Source organism: Nycticebus coucang, chromosome 11 (assembly GCF_027406575.1).
Source record: "Nycticebus coucang isolate mNycCou1 chromosome 11, mNycCou1.pri, whole genome shotgun sequence".
In the NCBI taxonomy this organism is placed as follows: Eukaryota; Metazoa; Chordata; class Mammalia; order Primates; family Lorisidae; genus Nycticebus; species Nycticebus coucang.
In genome coordinates, this window is record NC_069790.1 from 121905107 (window position 1) to 121923859 (window position 18753).

An 18753-nucleotide genomic window follows, 5' to 3' on the forward strand; every position below is an offset into this window, starting at 1 on the left:
ATACTAAATTAGTTGCCATTCTTAAAAGAAAAATGTATCAATTTCTTGAGGGTATACTCTTCATATTAAGGAGATGTTAACTTAAGAGAAAGACTTCTTTGCACTTCAGTGAAAAAAGGAGCAATATTATGAAATTAGTAATATAGAAAATAGAATGATAGCTAATTCTCAGAGGCACTGAGGCATTTTGACTGCATTCATTTTGTTGTTTTGAAAATTATTAAGCTAATAGAAACAAGTCAAAGAGGTTTACGTGGAAAAAAGTTGCCGTTTGCTATATACAAAAGGGCCATAATGAGCTCTATTTCTACCATAATTTCTTCAAATTCATCTTTCTATGACTCTGAAAATACAAGGCAACAATGGTTGGGGAGGCAGGAACTGAGTGAGGGGGTATACAACTCACAGTTTTCAATCTACTGATTTACCTGGAAGGTATCAAACTCTTCATTGCTTTCATTTTAAAGCTCAAAAAGGAAAAAGGAAAAATCAGAGCTGTAACTTATAGCTGTTTTTTTATTTTATTTTGAGACAGGGTCTCACTTTGCTGCCCAGACTAGAATACAGTGGCATCATCATAGGGCTCACTGTACACTCCTGGGCTCAATTTTTTTGTTTTCTGACAGTGATGGGGTCTTGCCCTTGGTTCAGGCTGGTCTTGAACTCCTGACCTCAAACAATCCTCCTCCCTCCTTGGCCTCCCACAGTGCAGTTTTAGTAACAAAATCATGTAAGCAACTACATGCCACCCTAATGCCCACAGTAATGTATTTTGAGACCCAAAATACATTGAATTCCTACCAATATTAGGGAAGAAGGGTTCTGACCGCTGACGAATCATGGCTTGCATCTGTCTTTGCTGCTGCTGTTCTTGCCGCTCTTGATCCAAAAGATCCTGTAGAAGTAGAGGCTGTTCCTCTAAGAGGAGGGGCCTCTCTCTATTCTGCTGGGTCAAGGTCTGAGGAATCATTAGCTGTTGGGGTCCAGATGTGCCGCTGGTACCAGACTGACCTGCTAGAGGCATAGTTTGATTTGTAGGTTTTTCTGTCCCCAAATTGTGGTTAACAGTTGACTGACCCCGAATCAATCCTGAATTTACCTGACCACCTTGAGAAAAGGCATGGTTTACCCTAGAAACCACTGTTACACTAGAACTCATGGTAGTATCCAGAACACGGCCAGGTGGTGGCATTAAAGGGGGCAAACTTGATGCCTGACTGGAGGGTGAAGCTGGCAGAGTTGGTGGTGGTGATCCCAATGGCCTAATGTCTGAATTTTCAGATTTTTCATTAGCAAGTAAACTTGAGAGAACAGGAGTCGATCCAGTTATGCCACAAGAGTTTATTACATCTTGAGCAGACAGCTGAGTTGATGCCTGAATGACACTGGAGCCAGCAGTTTCTAGGTTAGCTCTCTTTTCAAGGACATTTGGATCACAAGGCTGCAAAGAAGTCTTTTCTCCATCATTTAGGTCTGTGTGAGCAGAAGCCTGTGAACAGGGAGTACTAACATTATTTTCTTCACTTTTCTCAATTTCACATTTGGATTCCAGTTTAGAATTTGGAGATGGTACTTCTGTTTTTACCTCATTGGTAACAGTGGTTTTTTTCTGTGGGGAATGTTTATCAGAGAGAACCACTGTTTTGTTGTCTTGCTCCTTATTTTTTGGTTCAACAGATACACACTGATTATCTAACTTATCATCAATTGGAACACTAAGGTCTAGTTCCTCATTAAACATGCTTTTTTTATCTCCCAGGTCAAGTTCTGGATCTGTATATGCAATGATATCAAACTCTCCTGACCTTAAGAGGTCGTCCAAATTGGGATCATTAGTTTCCAAATTATCTAAGGTATCTAATTCATCTCCCTTGCCATCTTCTGTATCTAAATTTAAATTTTCAAGATCATCATCATCTAAGTCTTTGACTTCAACCCCCTCAAGGTCTTTAACGTCCAGTTCTTTCACAGAAGGGTCATCAGAATCAAGTTTTTCTTCCAGACCATCAGAAGACTGGGTTGTTATCTGTAAATTATCAGATGTTGTTTCAGCTGGTGTAGCTGACAAAGAAGCCTCTGAAAATTCACCACCTAATGGATGACTCAGAGTCCTCATGACCATAGAAGATGAGTGGACAGGATGGCTTTGTTCTTGCTGAGATGATGGCACTTGTTCCAAATTTGGATGCATAAGTAGCTGATTAGGTAGGTTTGGGGGAGGTCGTCTCATAGGGTCTGTGTGTCTAGGCCCTGGAAAGTCTGGCCGGGGAATGAAGTTTCCATGTCTTGTCTGAGAAGGTACCTCTGCAACACTGCCAGGAGGAGCGCTGAAAGGCAGCCGTGGCCTTCCATCAGGGGTCCTATGCCTCAACTCAATAAATGCTTGGCCCAGTATGTTGTGCTGCTGAACTGGTAGATTCTGTGGTGGAAAATGCTGAGGAAGTCCAACTGCATTACTCATTTGTGAATTATTTAAAGGCCTAGGCATATCTACAGATAATGATCTTCTTAGCTGTGGAGGCACTCCAGATCCTTGCATTTGCTGAGGAGGCCCAAGGAAGCGTTCCTGACTTGACATGACACCATGACCACCTCCTGGAAACCCATACCTAAGGAGCGGGGGAGGAGAAAGCAAATAGTTAAGTACTATACTAAATTTAGAGTTAAGTTGAAAATGAAAATACTGGGCGGTGCCTGTGGCTCAAGGAGTAGGGCGCCGGTCCCATATGCCAGAGGTGGTGGGTTCAAACCCAGCCCCGGCCAAAAAACCAAAAAAAAAAAAAAAAAAAAAAAAAGAAAATGAAAATACTTTTAGATTAAATGGCAGATATAAAATTAATGTTGCCATATGACTCAGCAACAAACTTATCACGATTAAAAAGTACCTAAAAATAAAAAAAAAGTACCTAAAAATATCCATATGTGAGTTAAGTTTTTGTTAAGTACCCTATATTTAACACCATATCACAGCTCTAAAGGCTTATGAACTAACCCAGAGGTTCTCAACCTATGGGTTGCCACCCCTTTGTAACAATGAAAATACATCCTGTCAGATAATTTATATTATGATTCATAACAGTCATAAAATTAGTTATGAAGTAGCAACAAAAATAATTTTATGGTTGGTGGTCACCACAACATGAGGAACTGTATTAAAGGGTCGCAGCATTAGGAGGCATTAAGAAGGTTGAGAACCACTGATAACCAATAACATAAATGGAGACAAAGGAGTAGTCACTGAGCACCGGAATCGACTGATGAGAAATGATAACGTCAGGACTAGAGTTTCTAACAGTCTGTTTCTTTTTAACTGTAAAAAGCTCTAAGGAGGAAGCTGATTTGGGGAGATGCCTGAATAAAAAGAGGAGGCCTGGGCAGCGCCTGTGGCTCAAGGAGTAGGGCGCCAGTCCCATATGCCAGAGGTGGCGGGTTCAAACCCAGCCCCGGCCAAAAACCACAAAAAAAAGAGGAGGCCTAACAAATTACACTAGGGAGACTCACAGGCCTCAATATAAGAAAATACAAAGGCGCAGGCATGGTAACTGGATTAAACCTACTTGCTTGAAAGCAATGAGGAAAGGAGGCAGTAAGAGATAAGGAAATAGAGGCATCATCTGTAAAGATTAAGTAAATGAATAAATTACAGGACAATTTTTATTATTCATATTGCCCTTCTTTCTAGAAAGGATTTTACAGGTAATTTACAAAGAAATATAACACAGAGCAACAGGCATAAATTATAACTAAGGTGGAAGAAAAAAAATTAAGGGTAAAAGCAGGGGTAGGTATAAAACTAAAAAGTTTACTCTAAAGAACCATTTCTTATTAAAACTCAGGTGTTAAGTATGACTTTGGGCTTTTGACTAGCCACTTTTAAGAAGGAAACATGGTCAGGATTCATCAACAGTAACTTTATAACCCTATCCCATCATGAAAAATGCTTTTAATTTCAGAAATCTCCAAAAATAACTTATAATGTAAATTAAGAGTAGAAATTTGAGGAGAAGACAAAGTCTCACCACATCACGGAGACTGTGCCTGGGTAAGTACAGGTATGACCCACATACCAAACCCTCCCAGAAGGTGCACAGTAATGTTACCACAGGCCATGTTTAAAAATGAAGCAGATGTTAGAGGCTTTAGAGTTCTTGGAGGAAAGAAAAAAGGTCCACAACCTCTCATTAGTGGAAAATAACTGATTATCCTTCAGTGGGGAGAGAAAAGTACACAACTTTCTGATTAACAATTACTTCATTTCTCTTTCTTGTAATAGCAATTTCAACAGAAAGAAAATGAAAAGCATTACCTAAATCCATGAGGTCTCATCCCCATACCAGCAACATCAGGAGGATAGGGTCCATGCTGATCTTTTGGGAAGACTGCATATCGAGGTGCTAAAGGAGGAATAACAGGAGACCTCAGGTTCCCAGGGTAGGGTGGCGGGGGCCTAGTGAAGGCTGGGTTGATACTGTCTGGTTGCCAGTGTTGAAGAGGCCCTGGATGAGGCCCTGCTGGTGATTCCTGTGACCCCTTCTCCTGTCGCCCTGCAATCTTCTTCTGTTGTTGCTGCTGGAGAATGATTTCACGTAACTTCTGCCGCTAAATGGAAAGAAACGAAAAACACTGGGCTTTCTCATAACTAATGGCTTTTTAAAGGCCAGTGGTTTTTTAAATCCCAATGCTTTCATTATGTGGCTATGGTAATGTTTAAAATTAATTTTTCCAAGTTTGATGAAACACTAATAACATTTAACTAGTCAATAGATTATAAAAATTCACTGATGATTTGTGTCATTTCCCTTGCCAGACAACTATTATGAAACTGAAAGCTTCTGTATTTAAGGATTCCCACAAAATTCATAAAGACTAAATAAATCTAATTAAATTGGTATTAATTTTACTAATTTCATTTTTTATTTCTGTAGTATCAAAAATTCTACAGAATGAAATGTTATCAAAAGAAAGCTGGAGTAGCTTAAAAAAAAACAGAAAGAGACATTAAAATCCACGTAGAAATTACTCAGTTTGATAAAATTAATAGCATCCTCAAACTTCACATTTTAAACAACTGAGAACATTCAACATGTTTACCTGTCTCAATTTCTCTGTATCTGCTTGAGACATATTTACGGTATTCTGTGTATCAGTTATTCCTGAAGTTGGTACAGGTCCAGGAAGTTGGGAGACACTGGAGAACTTCTGGCCTTGAGAATTCATGGGAGAGTTTGAAGATGTACTGAAGCTCCCCTCTGATCCAGGGCCTGGCAGATCAGCTATATCATGAACAACTTGTGTTGCTCCAAAAGAGCCAGTTTGAGGCCTTGGAGTCATAGGAGGCTGGTCACAGGGATCACGAGCAGCAGATGGGGAAACACGGCTAAATGTGTCTGAAAGACTGGGGACAGATGGACGAGGCATCTGGGAACAAGCATCAGGTGGCCTGACCAAAGGGCCAGGTAAAGCTGGCCCTCGGTTTTGTGCTGCTTGCAGGAAAGGATCCTGATTTGGCATGAGGACTGCTCTTGTCACTGAGGATCTAGTAAACCCCTCTGAAATCCTTGGCCTTGGTGTTGCTGGTGGATGAGAATAAGGAATAGAAATTCCAGGTCTTGGTGTTCCAGGAGGATGAGCATAGGGATCTGAGTGCCTGGGATTAGCTGCAGATGTAACAAACAAGTCAGTCTGTGCGGATGGTCTTGGGGTTGGGGGCTGCTGACTGTATGGGTCAATAGTGGTAGGCCGGGGAGTTCCAGGAGGTTGGGAATAAGGGTCTGTATTGGACCGAGCTGTTCCTGAGGGTTGAGAATAAGAATCTAAAACAGGCCTTGGAGTTCCTGGGGGTTGGGAATATGGGTCTTGAGATGTTGGCCTTGATATGGTTCCAGGCTGGAGAAAAGCCCTTGATGGATGGGCAAATGATTCATTCATTGCTGGATGTGGGGTTAAGGGAGGTTGGATATATGGATCATTTGACTGACTATGAGGAAAATTATCCACAGGTCTTGGTGTCAAAGTAGGCCTTTCATAAGGGTCAACAGACAGTCTCCTTGAGGCCTGTGACCCTGATCCATAAGGATCCTGAGAAGATGGAGGAGGCTGCATTGGAGTCTTAAATGGTCCAGGACCACTATCAAGAGGTGCAGGTGTCAATAAGGGTCGTGCATATGGGTCAGGTATCCGTTGTCTTTGAAAAACATCTGCCCTGGGAGGTGGCTTAGCAAAGTGATCATTGGTTCCAGCTGCTATAGGGCCTTTTGCAGTTTGTTCTGAAACTAGTGGAGAACGGGGCAGGGCCAAGGGTTTGGAAAACTGATCTGTCATCATGGGTCTAGGTGTGTCTGGAGGCTTTGCATATGGCTCACTATTTGTTGTGGAGGAAGAACATGAATCTCTGACGGGGGATGGCCTATTGGCTGCTGTCTCATTCATCTGAATGGGCCTAGTGACTGATGATAAAGATGCACAGTTGTCCCCTGGTGCAGCAGAATTTCTTCTGGGAAAACTATGGCCCCCAGGAGGTGGCCTAGGGGTACCAACCATTTTTGCATAAGGATCCATTGGAGATGGTGGTCGGGAGTTAGAGGATCCAGGGGAAAACACCTGTGGTGAAGGTGGCTGAGAGGTCTGAGGCTGAGAAAGGCTCTCCTGAAGGGAGACCCGAGATGCGGTTGGAGGAGGAGGTGGAGCCTGTGGTTTTACAAACACATCATCTGAAGATGTAGAAGTAGGGGTACTGGGAAGTTGCTTTGTAAACAGGTCTTTATGGAATGACTGTGCAGGAGACATATTTCCATTCCCAGGCTGAGGTGTCAAGGGACTCTGGATCCCACTACTTGGAGCATCTGAACCAGATGGCAACAGAAGATGCTGAGAACCAAACTGCTGCTGCTGCTGCTGCTGCTGCTGCTGCTGCTCATTTTTCACCTGTTCAAGTTTCTGTGTGGCTTCAATTTTAGCTTGCTGCTTACTCTTCTGACGCATTTGCTGTTCAAATCAGAAAGAAAAAAAGCAATCATATGGTTAAGGAAGAAAATAACCATCATGGGGGAAAAAACCAATGGAAAGTTAACTTTAATGTCAGCAGCTACCAGACTGCTCACGTTAGATTATAAATTCCTAAAGAAGAGAACTATTCACCAGAGTATGTCCCACTTATGCCTGGGACTATTATTTATAATATTTAAATGAAGCTCCCGAAATCAATTTAGATACATTTTACTAAAAAGGGAAACAAGTCTATTTTAAATCAAACTTCACAGTCCACCAAGAACTATATTCTGAAATGCAAAAATGCAATTTTAAACCGCAGATTATCCCCCAAACGCCATACCTGTCTAAATTTCCATTCCTGTTCATGTTCTGATTCTCTTTGCTTTAATGGATCTTTAAAAAGATCCGAATCAATACGAGAGCTGGGATCGACGCTATCTTGCTGTTGCTGCCTTTTCATGGAATCATTAGACATCTGCACTTTATTAATACGTAAAGCAGCCCTGTTATCTCTGGCTTTTTGCTTGGACAAAAAGAGGAAAAAGAAATTATTACCTAGACTATGTTAACATGCTTTAAGAAATAAAAATAAAACTAGTGTGAACTTTATCATATAAAAGCAAGAAAAAGATTAAATAATCAAAAATAGCTGGAATATCTATCATCCTTCAGAACTTATAGCCTCTCCTAGGAAAAGATCTGGGCAATAACCCATCTTCTCTCTTTACCATGCATGGTACTTATCAGTTAAAGACACTTAATTCTCTGTGAATCAGGCTAAGCAATCCCAGATATAATCTAATATTTTTGATCCTAATTTCTTAACAAACACATAGAAAATGGAAGAATATCTCCCTTCAATTTAGAAAAGAAATAAATCGACATGATTGCAAGAGGGACTTTACCTAACAATTGCAATCAGTATAACCTGGCTTATTGTACCCTCATTGAATCCCCAACAATTAAAAATAAATAAATAAATAAATAAATAAATAAATAAAATAATAAAAATAAAAAAGATAATTTTTGTATATGAAAAAAAGAAATAAATCATTCCTGAAAATAAAAATCTGAATATTTGAAATTTAGCCAAGAAAATCATTAAAAAAATGAAAAAAATCCTATAATTACTTTAAGTCAAAGTAAAACAAAATAGCATATTAATGCATTAAAAATATATGATCTATCAAAATAATTACATTTAGAAATTGAAAATACGTGCATTAGAGAATAAGTTGAAAATAACTGTACATATTAACATGTTTCAAAATAATACAGATTTAATGAACTTTAAAATAAAAACAAGAACATGGCTCCAGTTGACAATGTTGATTTGGCTCTGGGAGAAAATTCACCATCTAAACGGTGAAATATATAAAATTCTGTAATAGTTCCTGGCAAAGAGAATATTCCAAGAGCTCCATAAGATGTCTAACTAGGTCTCTTTTAAGATGCAAAGACATGGGTGGCGCCTGTGGCTCAAGGAGTAGGGTGCCGGTCCCATATGCCAGAGGTGGCGGGTTCAAACCCAGCCCCGGCCAAAAAAAAAAAAAAAAAAAAAAAAGATGCAAAGACATTGTTTATTAATTGTTGAAGAAATGAGGCATACTAATCTAGGACCAAATTTATACAGTTGTCCCTCAGTATCCTCGGGAGATTGGTTCCAGGACTTCCCTCACCCAAATATTCAGATGTTCAAGTCCCTTATATAAAATAGGACAATATTTGCATATAACCTACTCACAACCTAACATTTGCCTTAAATTGCCTCTAGGTTACTTGTAAAACACCTAATACCTAAATGTTAAATAAAATAGTTATCATCTTTTCAGTACAGGGACACTTTTTCCCTCAATATTTTTATCTATATGGATGCAGAACTCATGGACACAAGAAAGATAACTGTACTATCTGCTGAAGAGATAAAACAATTTTAAAGTAAAATGCATTAAACATATTTATCCCCTCCCCCAAAATAACTGATCTTCAATCTTTAACATCTGGTCTGTTAACTAGATTATAAAAATGTCACACTCTATATGAAAACACAGTGAGTTAGGTAATCACTGCAGAAATACTGTTGCTTATTATAAAGTATTAAGCATTTTCTGAAATGGAAAATTTTTATTAACTCAATTAACATAAGATTCAAGAATTGTGCTTAAAGATTTAATTCATAGGAGATTTTAAAAGTACCACATATGGTGCTCTTTCTTGTGAGCTTGCCTTTCTCCACAATTTAGCAATTTGCTTCACTCTAGTAGTCCAATCTGTAAAAAAAGAACAGGGTATACATTTTTTTGGAGCCATGTTAATGATGTGTTGTAATAAAAAATAAAATGATGAACTGCTGATAGTCAATCTTATTCAGACCATATTTTTCCATAATGCAGTAATCTTGTATTAATAAAATTCTTTACATAGCACAATGTTCCGGGCACAGAGTAGGCCAAACAAATATTTTCTCAATGAAGTGTTAACTCTATCAGTAATTTGGCTTATAGAGTAGGAAAGTTTTCAATTCTGGGGCTAAGCAGACAAAACAAATTTAAGCCAATAATAATAAGTTCTTTCAGCCATGTTAAAATACTAAAAAATCTTAAAGAACCAAAGTAAAAGTTGTAAAACATCTACACTAAATAGAAGTCTGTCTTTGACCTAAACAAGTAATCACACTTATAGGATCTCACTAGCACCGTGTACAAACTCCACATTGAAAATTAATGATTTCAGAGCAGCACCTGTGGCTCAAAGGAGTAGGGCACTGGCCCCATATGCCGGAGGTGGTGGGTTCAAACCCAGCCCTGGCCAAAAAAAAAGTAATGATTTCAAACCATTTCTGTGACATTCAGTGTACAACAGTATACAAAATGAAGTCTGGGTGAAAGCAAAGCTAATGATACATATAGAAATGATTTACTCCACATTAAAAAAAGAAGCAAGCAAGCTTCCAAAAAGCTAACAAAAATGAAAATTATTGGACTGGGGCGGCGCCTGTGGCTCAGTGGGTAGGGCGCCGGCCCCATGTGCCGAGGGTGGCGGGTTCAAACCCAGCCCCGGCCAAACTGCAACAAAAAAAATAGCCGGACATTGTGGCAGGCGCCTGTAGTCCCAGCTGCTCGGGAGACTGAGGCAAGAGAATCGCGTAAGCCCAAGAGTTAGAGGTTGCTGTGAGCCGTGTGACGCCACGGCACTCTACCCGAGGGCAGTACAGTGAGACTCTGTCTCTACAAAAAAAAAAAAAAAAAGAAAGAAAATTATTGGACTGGGCGGCGCCTATGGCTCAGTGAGTAGGGGGCCGGCCCCATATGCCAAAGGTGGCGGGTTCAAACCCAGCCCCAGCCAAACTGCAACAAAAAAATAGCCGGGCGTTGTGGCGGGTGCCTGTAGTCCCAGCTGCTCGGGAGGCTGAGGCAAGAGAATCGCGTAAGCCCAAGAGTTAGAGGTTGCTGTGAGCCGTGTGATGCCACGGCACTCTACCCGAGAGCAGTACAGTGAGACTCTGTCTCTACAAAAAAAAAAAGAAAAGAAAATTATTGGACAGACTAACATAGTATTTCATGAGGTTCAAAAAGTAAAATGATTAAAGAAAATTCCTTAAAAAACTCCACATTAGAAATTCCTTAAAAAGGAGTTTTCAAAAATGCCTTAAAAAACTCCACATTAAAAAAAGAAACAAGATTCCAAAAAGCTAATAAAAATGAAAATTATTGGACAGACTAAAATAGTATTTCATGAGGTTCACAAAGTAAAATTATTAAAGAAAAGTCTTTAAAAAACACCCAAAAAACTAAAGCTCTAAAGACATTTTATATATACCAAAAGTGACTTATGACAATCATATATGCTCAACTACAAACTGCAACTGTATGCATGGTAAAAAAAAAAAAAAAAAAAAGGCAGTTGAAGAATAGGATACGGCTTTTCTAAACTTCCCTCATCAAACCACTGATTGCTACTGTTATATGACATAGTGTTTGATTCATTTCTATATATAATGAATAAAGCATCACAACAAGACCAAAACAAAAAGGCACCTAAGAAGTAGAGTTTGTCCACATGGAAAGACTATGTGCTCCTGGAGCGATTTGGCAGAGCTTATGAGTGGACAGCTGGGGAATGACGACAAAACAAGAGTCTCAACATTCAATCCTGGCTTGTCTGACAAAATTAACTCAAAAAGAACACTGCATGCAAATATTTAGTAACTGACATCTCATTAATCCTAATGTTTTATTCACTGATTAATCAGAAATTTTCAAAAATAGTGCTATTGTATCACGTGCTTTTTTTCAGACAGGCAGGGAACAGCTGATCAGGGAAAGTGAGGAAGGAAGAAGGGAAGATAGTAAGTCTGTATTGTAGTTTCAATACAGACTCTGTCTAGAATTGACTCTGATTTAGCCTAACTTAATATTTTTTATTAAATGATGGCTTCTGTTCTAGAATTTTTTTGGGGGGGGGGGGGGAGTATAGTTGTCATTGTTGTTTTTAGCAGGCCCAGGCTGGGTTTGAACCACCAGCCCTGGTGTATGTGGCCAGCACCCCAACCACTTGAGCTATGGGCTCTGAGCCAGGAAATTTTTTTTTTTTTTTTTAATTTTTACAATTATGTAACACTGACTTCTGCATATTCCTAAGTACTACTAGGCACTAGAAATGGGACTATTTCATTAACTTTAACTTTTGGGAAATATGTGAAAAGGTGCAAGGCCTAGGACTAAGAAAATACAAGACGTTTACAGATACCTAGAGAATCTTCACATTATAGGATCATCATGCCAGATGAAAATTAGAAAAGATACAAGGGCTCACTACAGGGGAAAGTAGGAAAAAGTAGGGAAAAAAAAGTCATTACACCTGAGAGGACACAGGTACACAGATATCAATAATGCATCCATGACTTACCAGGGAATTCTTCCTTTAAGTTGGGGAAATTAATATTTGTGTAGAGAACTGGTGCTACAGTTGCCATTTCACCCAGAGCCTCTTCTTTCTCCCACTTAAGTGTGCTTCTCTGGGCATTAGACATTGTATCATTTTCTCCTTCCACTGGGGGAGCTGATGATGTCCAAGAATTGTGAGGATCATTTGCCATTGGATTAAATGCTGGATTTTTATCCCTGGCAAAAAATAAAATCTTTACCTCATAAACATAAAATAACTTTCTAATATCATGTTCAATTACAACCTTTCATTAAAACCTATTATAAAACGACTAAAAGAAACATGTTTATTTATAGTAAAATCCATAATAAATCCAACATACAATAATGTTATGAACAATAATTAAAACAGACTAATCTTGAAACAGAAACTAGTTCAATTTTAGTTTCCACAGAAAGCTTCTCAGTACCTGGCATCAGGATAAGGGGATTGTGCTATTGCAGAGAAAGTTCCTAGTCCACTTCCAGGAGGCAAAGAATTATGTGGGAGGTGAGAACTGGGTCCAATAAGGCCATTCATGAGTGGCATCCGTGAAAAAACATCTTCAGAGAAGAAAACAATAATTCAAATTGCATAATATTCACAAAAAATAAGCAACTGAAATACAGCTAACCCTTGAACAACACAAGTTTGAGTGGCGCAGGTCTATACATGCATGGATTTTTTTCCCCCCCAAACAAATGCAGATGGAAAATACAGTATTTTTTTTGGGGGGGGGGGTGTTTGCAGTTTTTGACTGAGGCTGGGTTTGAACCCTTCACCTCCGGTATATGGGGCTGGCGCCCTACTCCTTTGAGCCACAGGCACCACCCAAAAATACAGTATTTGCTACATAGAAAACAACCACAAAGAGAGGGCATACTTTTTGTGGGCTGAGTGCAGGAGCTGAATATGCTTGGATTTTTGTATATATGGGGGTCCTGCAATCAACGCCCTATGTATACCAAAATACAATTGTACTTGTAATGTTATTTGAAAGGCTGTAATAACTTGAAATGTTATTTAAAAGGATTTTTTTTCAATATTATACTGTACAATAATACTGACAGCCCTGGGTTTGGATCTTAATTCTGCTACTTGTCAAAAGCAGAAGAGAATCAATTTCTATTTCTGTAAAATGTTAAGTATTCTGATACTTGGATTAAGATTAATGTATGCACAGCTTTCAGCATACTGTCTGGTATGCAGTAACTTTTTTTTTTTCCTGCAGTTTCTGACCGGGGCTGGGTTTGAACCCACCACCTCCAGCAAATGGGGGTGGTGCCCTACTCCTTTGAGCCACAGGCGCTGCCCCTACAGTAACTATTTAATACCTATTAACTCTATGGAAAGAATCGCAGCAAACGCTAGTATGTTTTATCAAGTACTCTTTCATCACTGAAAATTTACAAACAGATGCTTTTTATATTTTATTCCCCCCTCATAATACAAAAAGTAATAATAATAATAATAATCTGGGGCAATGCCTGTGGCTCAAAGGATTAGGGCGCCGGCCCCATATGCTGGAGGTGGCGGGTTCAAGCCTAGCCCCAGCCAAAAACTGCAAAAAAAAAAAAAAAATAATAATAATAATAATCTCATTGTAACCTCAAATTCCTAGGGTCAAGTGATCATCCCACCTCGGCCTCCTGAATAACTGGGACCACAGGCACACCAAGCCTGGATCTTTTCTTTCCCGTTTTTCATGCAGAATACAGCAGTGGGATCATAGCTCATTTTAACCTGTAACTCCTTGCCTCAAACGAGCCTCCCTCCTCAGACTCTCAGAGTGCTATGGGCCACCACAACCAGATGCATCTATGATTCTTCAATTGGCACTCAGAATGGTAAGCGGTAGTGTGGCATCTACCATTAACCAATTGTCGTTAAAAACATACACTCTGTTCAGGCCTAATTTTCATTACTTGAAATTCAGCCAAAATGTATTTTAACTTTCATTCCAACTTATTCACAGGTCCAAATATCTTATTTTCTTTAGGGAAATAGGGCTTTAGGCAAATCACCTGTGTTTCTCTACAACTCTCCCTTCAGCATGTTACTCCAATCATTTTTGTGATTGGCTATTTGTCCAAACTATTTGGAAATATACCACTGTACTCAATAGAGCAGATTTCCAGCAAAACACCCTGAAAAACTAAAAAAACTTTATGTACCTTCAAAAAGCCCTCCCAATTAAACTTGATGATTTGCGGAGACATACTCTAATACAAGGCCTCCGATAATTTTTCTAACACTTAGAACAACATTATTGCAGGAGATCCTCATCACCAATTATATAAATGGCAATATAATCATAGAATTATCTAACATTTGGGATATCAATAGAGAACTCCTAACCTGATTGTTCTGCCCTACCATTAGATAAAACAAAATCCATGTCTCACATTTGTAGTATTTTACAATACATAACATCTTTGCACCTAAACCAGATCATCAAAAAGTTACAATAAAGTGTATGAAGCCCCAGTGCATATGAGAGGATGCTGAAGCTGACCGCCAGCAAGTTTTCAAGATTTTATCTTAAGAACTTGCTAGAACTACTTGACTTCCACAAGAGGGTTTATCCTACTAAATGACAAAGCTGGGCCTACTGGATCAGGTTTTCACAATAGAAAAGTCTTACTCACTCCTAGGATTAAATAAGATTTCTGCTTATAACAACATTCTTTTTTTTTTTTTTTTTTTTTTGAGGCTGAGGCTTTATTGTGGAAAAAGCAAATAGATTTTCAGTTGGGGATAAACGTAAGAGTGGGGTAGCCCAGGTGGTAAACTCCCCAGAAGAATGAGCTGAGGGATGGGGCTGAGCCTCAGGTGGGTCTCCTGTTCCATGTGCTCCCTGGCACAGCTGTCTCCCCAGCAGGCTCTGTGACAGCCGTGTGAGAGGGTAGACTGGAGGGGCCGCAGTGGCAGCTCACTTGGGCAGGACATCAGAGGACTCAGACACCAGCTTCCCGTCTCGGGTCTCAATCTTCTTCACAACCACAGCCCTGGAGCTGGTGCGGCTGAAGGAGCCGGAGCCCCCATCAGAGCTAAAGCCGGTCTGCAAGGAGCTCAGACCATAGCTGAGGCCAGGGCTTGTGAGGCCCCCATAAGCCGAGCTCAGGCCACCTGAGTAGCCACTGGTGGTCTTCGTGTAGATACTCATGTTCTGCATCCCCGACTCCAGCCGGCTCTCCTCGCCCTCCAGCAGCTTGCAGTAGGTGGCGATCTCCACATCCAGGGCCAGCTTGACGTTCATCAGATCCTGGTATTCAAGCAGCTGCTGAGCCATGTCCTGCTTGGCCTGACGCAGGGCAGCCTCCAGCTGGGCCAGCTTGGCGTTGCCATCCTTAACAGCCAGCTTCCCACGCTGCTCAGCATCCGCGATGGAGGCCTCCAGGGAAGTCCTCTGGCCATTGAGAGCTTCGACCTCATTCTGGAGCTGGCTGATGTTGCAATTCATGTCGGAGATCTCCGTCTTCGTGCGCCGCAGGTCATCCCCGTGCTTCCCAGCCTGCACCTGCAGCTCCTCGTACTTGGTCTGGTATATGCTCTCAGCCTCAGCCCGGCTGCGGTTGGCGATCTCCTCATACTGGGCGCGGACCTCAGCAATGATGCTGTCCATGTCCAGGGAGCGGCTGTTGTCCATGGACTGGACCACAGATGTGTCCGAGATCTGGGACTGCAGCTCACGGATCTCCTCTTCATATAGCTGCCTGAGGAAGTTGATTTCGTCAGTCAGCCCTTCCAGGCGGGACTCAAGCTCCACCTTGTTCATGTACACTTTATCCACATCCTTCTTGATGAGGACAAATTCATTCTCCATCTCTGTACGCTTATTGATCTCCTCCTCATACTTATTCTTGAAGTCCTCCACCAGCCCCTGCATGTTGCCAAGCTCTGCCTCCAGCTTCAGCTTCTCCTGGCCCAGTGTGTCCAGCTGTCGCCGAAGGTTGTTGACGTAGCTTTCAAACATGCTGTCCATGTTGCTGCGAGCCGTCTTCTGCTGCTGTAGGAGGTTCCACTTGGTCTCCAGCATCTTGTTCTGCTGCTCCAGGAAGCGCACTTTGTCGATGAAGGAGGCAAACTTGTTGTTGAGGGTCTTGATCTCCTCCTTCTCCTGGGTGCGCACGGCCTGAATGTTGGGGTCCACCTCCAGGTTGAGCGGGCTCAGCAGGCTCTGGTTCACTGTGACGGCTGTGATGCCCCCCCATACCTCCAGCCCCGGCGTAGCCTCCACACAGACCCAGGCCGGTGCCCAGGCCACCCCGGAAGCTGCCGCCGCCCACCCGAGAGAAGCTCGAGGAGTTGATGCGGGCACCGGGCCCACTGCTGTATGAGCGGCTGCTGAAGGCCCGTGGGGCAGAGCTGGACACCTTGTAGGACTTCTGGGTAACCCTGATGGACATGGTGAAGCCTGGAGTAGAGGCAGGTGAGCCAAACCAGAGATTCGAGGAGGTCCAAAAATCTGCTTCTAGATAGCCTTATAACAACATTCTATTTAAAATAGAATGCTGTATCTATTTTCAATTTCAGTGAAAGGAAGATTCCATTAAGTAATGATATTTTAATGAAAAATATCAAATATTTTTCATGTAATTGGGAATAAGCAAAAGCTTGTCTATTGGTAATGAAGACGTGATCCATACTATAGCTACCTATCAGTACCATCTACTGCAGCCACGCTGTGACCATGTGAAACTTTTCCTAATAATAGCTATTATTTTACGTGCTTTACCATAAGTGAAGGATTCACTAAGTTTTCCTTTGTCCCAGGTTTCATGATTATGCTCTAGATCAGCCTAACTTATGTACAGCCTAATTCATTTTATTTCGCCCTTATTCTTCACAACTTACAACCATTCAGTCACACAGTCCTACTTATGCTAACTTCATTGTCTCTCATACCAATTCCTTCATTTGAATTAACATTGCAAGTTATCTTTACATGGAACTTATATTTTAACTTAGTCCCAGTCACAATAAACTCATTAGTACAACTCTTCTTATCTCAAATTCACCTCCAGTAACAACGTTAAGGAATAACTTAGAACAATACCAGGTCATCCCATACATATGAGGTTTTCAATGGCTCCTAAAGGCCTGGAGAAAAATGGCCACCTGCCTCTGCCTACTTTCTCACAGCAGCCTACAATTTAGGGCCAGGGTCCATTTCTAGTTTTCCCTCCTTAAACATTGTCCATTTATTCCTCCTTTGCCCTGGACAAAGGTTGTCATTATTAAATACCTGTATGTCACCCTATATGTAACTTGATCATGCTTTACCTTTAAATTAGAACTACTATTCTTTCATCAGGTGCAATGGCTTTTATCTGTAATCCCAGCACTGCAGGAGGCCAAGACAGGTGGATTGCTTGAGGTCAGGAGTTCAAGAACTATCATTTGTTCAGACTTGAACACTGAAATCACAGTGATTCACAAGGCTCTACTTAAATCATAGTCTACTACAATATACATTAGTTGCACAAATGAAAGCCTACCCTCCTAGAACTATATGCTCATGAGAGTAGGCAGCCTTTTTCATACCCTAGCCAAATCATCTCAAAACCTCTTTTAAAATACATACTTTCTTTTTTTTTTTTTGTAGAGACAGAGTCTCACTGTACCGCCCTCAGGTAGAGTGCCGTGGCGTCACACGGCTCACAGCAACCTCTAACTCTTGGGCTTATGCGATTCTCTTGCCTCAGCCTCCCGAGCAGCTGGGACTACAGGCGCCCGCCACAACGCCCGGCTATTTTTCTGTTGCAGTTTGGCCGGGGCCCTACTCACTGAGCCACAGGCGCCGCCCTAAAATACATACTTTCTAAAATATATATGTTCAGTTATAGAAAACAGGAAGATGGGTCATTTTTACATGTAGAGAAGAAAAGTACTGAAAAGCCGAGTCATTAAAAAGGATATAGGAACAATTAAGGCAAGAAGCAGTTATGACGAATGTTTACCCAACATAAATCACATGTTGAGTCTAGCAAAACTCAAGGTTTAGAGGCTAAATGGGTAGAAACTCAAATATTTTAATTATGTGAATTGCAGAATTCTTTATGTATATACAAAATTGGTGGTAAAAACGAATTATTTGCATATTTCTGCACTTACTCAAAAAATATGCACCATCAGAGAACTCACCTACACCACTCAATCTCTTATCTACTCCAATGGATCTATTCTAGGCTATCAGATTTCAGCTCTCCAGAACGAGGGAGAAAACTGAAGTCTTAAACCTATTTTATGTGGCAACTAATTATAAGTTGATAGAAGAAAACTGATGCAACAACTCAGGGAAATTTTCACAATTGCATGAGAATTTCATAGTGTCTACAGAGGTAGAAAGGTTACTGATTTACTCTGAAAGTATAACTGAACGTATCTGTGGCAGGGAATACAACAAGGAGCACGACACACAGCTCAGCCATCAGAGAGCTCAGAATCTAAAGGGTATTTGTATTTGTGTCACATGACAAAAATGGTTAAGCATGGAGATAGACAGTAGGAAGACAGTGACTGGCTAACCTCTGAAGAAATAACAAAACTGAGATCAGACTAATGAGTATGAGGCATCCAGCTGAGGGGGGACATAGTTCTCCCAACAGGTAAATCCCCATGTAGGAAATGTCTACAGCAGGAGTAAGGTGAGACTGGGAAGGGACGGGGACAGGCACTGTCACACCCTCCTTGCTGCCAATGAATGAGCAGAATTCTGGACATGAGGTGAATCAAAGACTTGCAGAGATTTCAAGAAGGTAGACGTATGACTGAAATTACTATTTTTCTATCATCACAAGAAAAGATTTTCTCCTATAGTTTGGGTAGGTGGCT

At 40.8% G+C, this 18753-nt stretch overlaps 1 protein-coding gene and 1 pseudogene across 12 annotated transcripts in view; both read right to left on the reverse strand.

The window, feature by feature from the left end:
• KMT2C (lysine methyltransferase 2C) overlaps positions 1 to 18753 on the reverse strand; it is a 298652-nt gene that overhangs the window by 44322 nt on the left and 235577 nt on the right. For all 11 annotated transcript variants that reach the window (XM_053608446.1, XM_053608454.1, XM_053608455.1 and 8 more), the window contains 7 exons: positions 12347 to 12479; positions 11899 to 12113; positions 9187 to 9260; positions 7331 to 7513; positions 5092 to 6984; positions 4307 to 4599; positions 802 to 2609 (listed from right to left, as the gene is read on the reverse strand). In XM_053608446.1, coding sequence (XP_053464421.1) covers positions 802 to 2609; positions 4307 to 4599; positions 5092 to 6984; positions 7331 to 7513; positions 9187 to 9260; positions 11899 to 12113; positions 12347 to 12479 — 4599 coding nt within the window. The remainder of the gene's footprint in view (positions 1 to 801; positions 2610 to 4306; positions 4600 to 5091; positions 6985 to 7330; positions 7514 to 9186; positions 9261 to 11898; positions 12114 to 12346; positions 12480 to 18753) is intronic.
• LOC128598167 (keratin, type II cytoskeletal 8-like) lies at positions 14674 to 16373 on the reverse strand (annotated as a pseudogene). Its single transcript, XR_008383594.1, has one exon. The product of XR_008383594.1 is annotated as a keratin, type II cytoskeletal 8-like (transcript).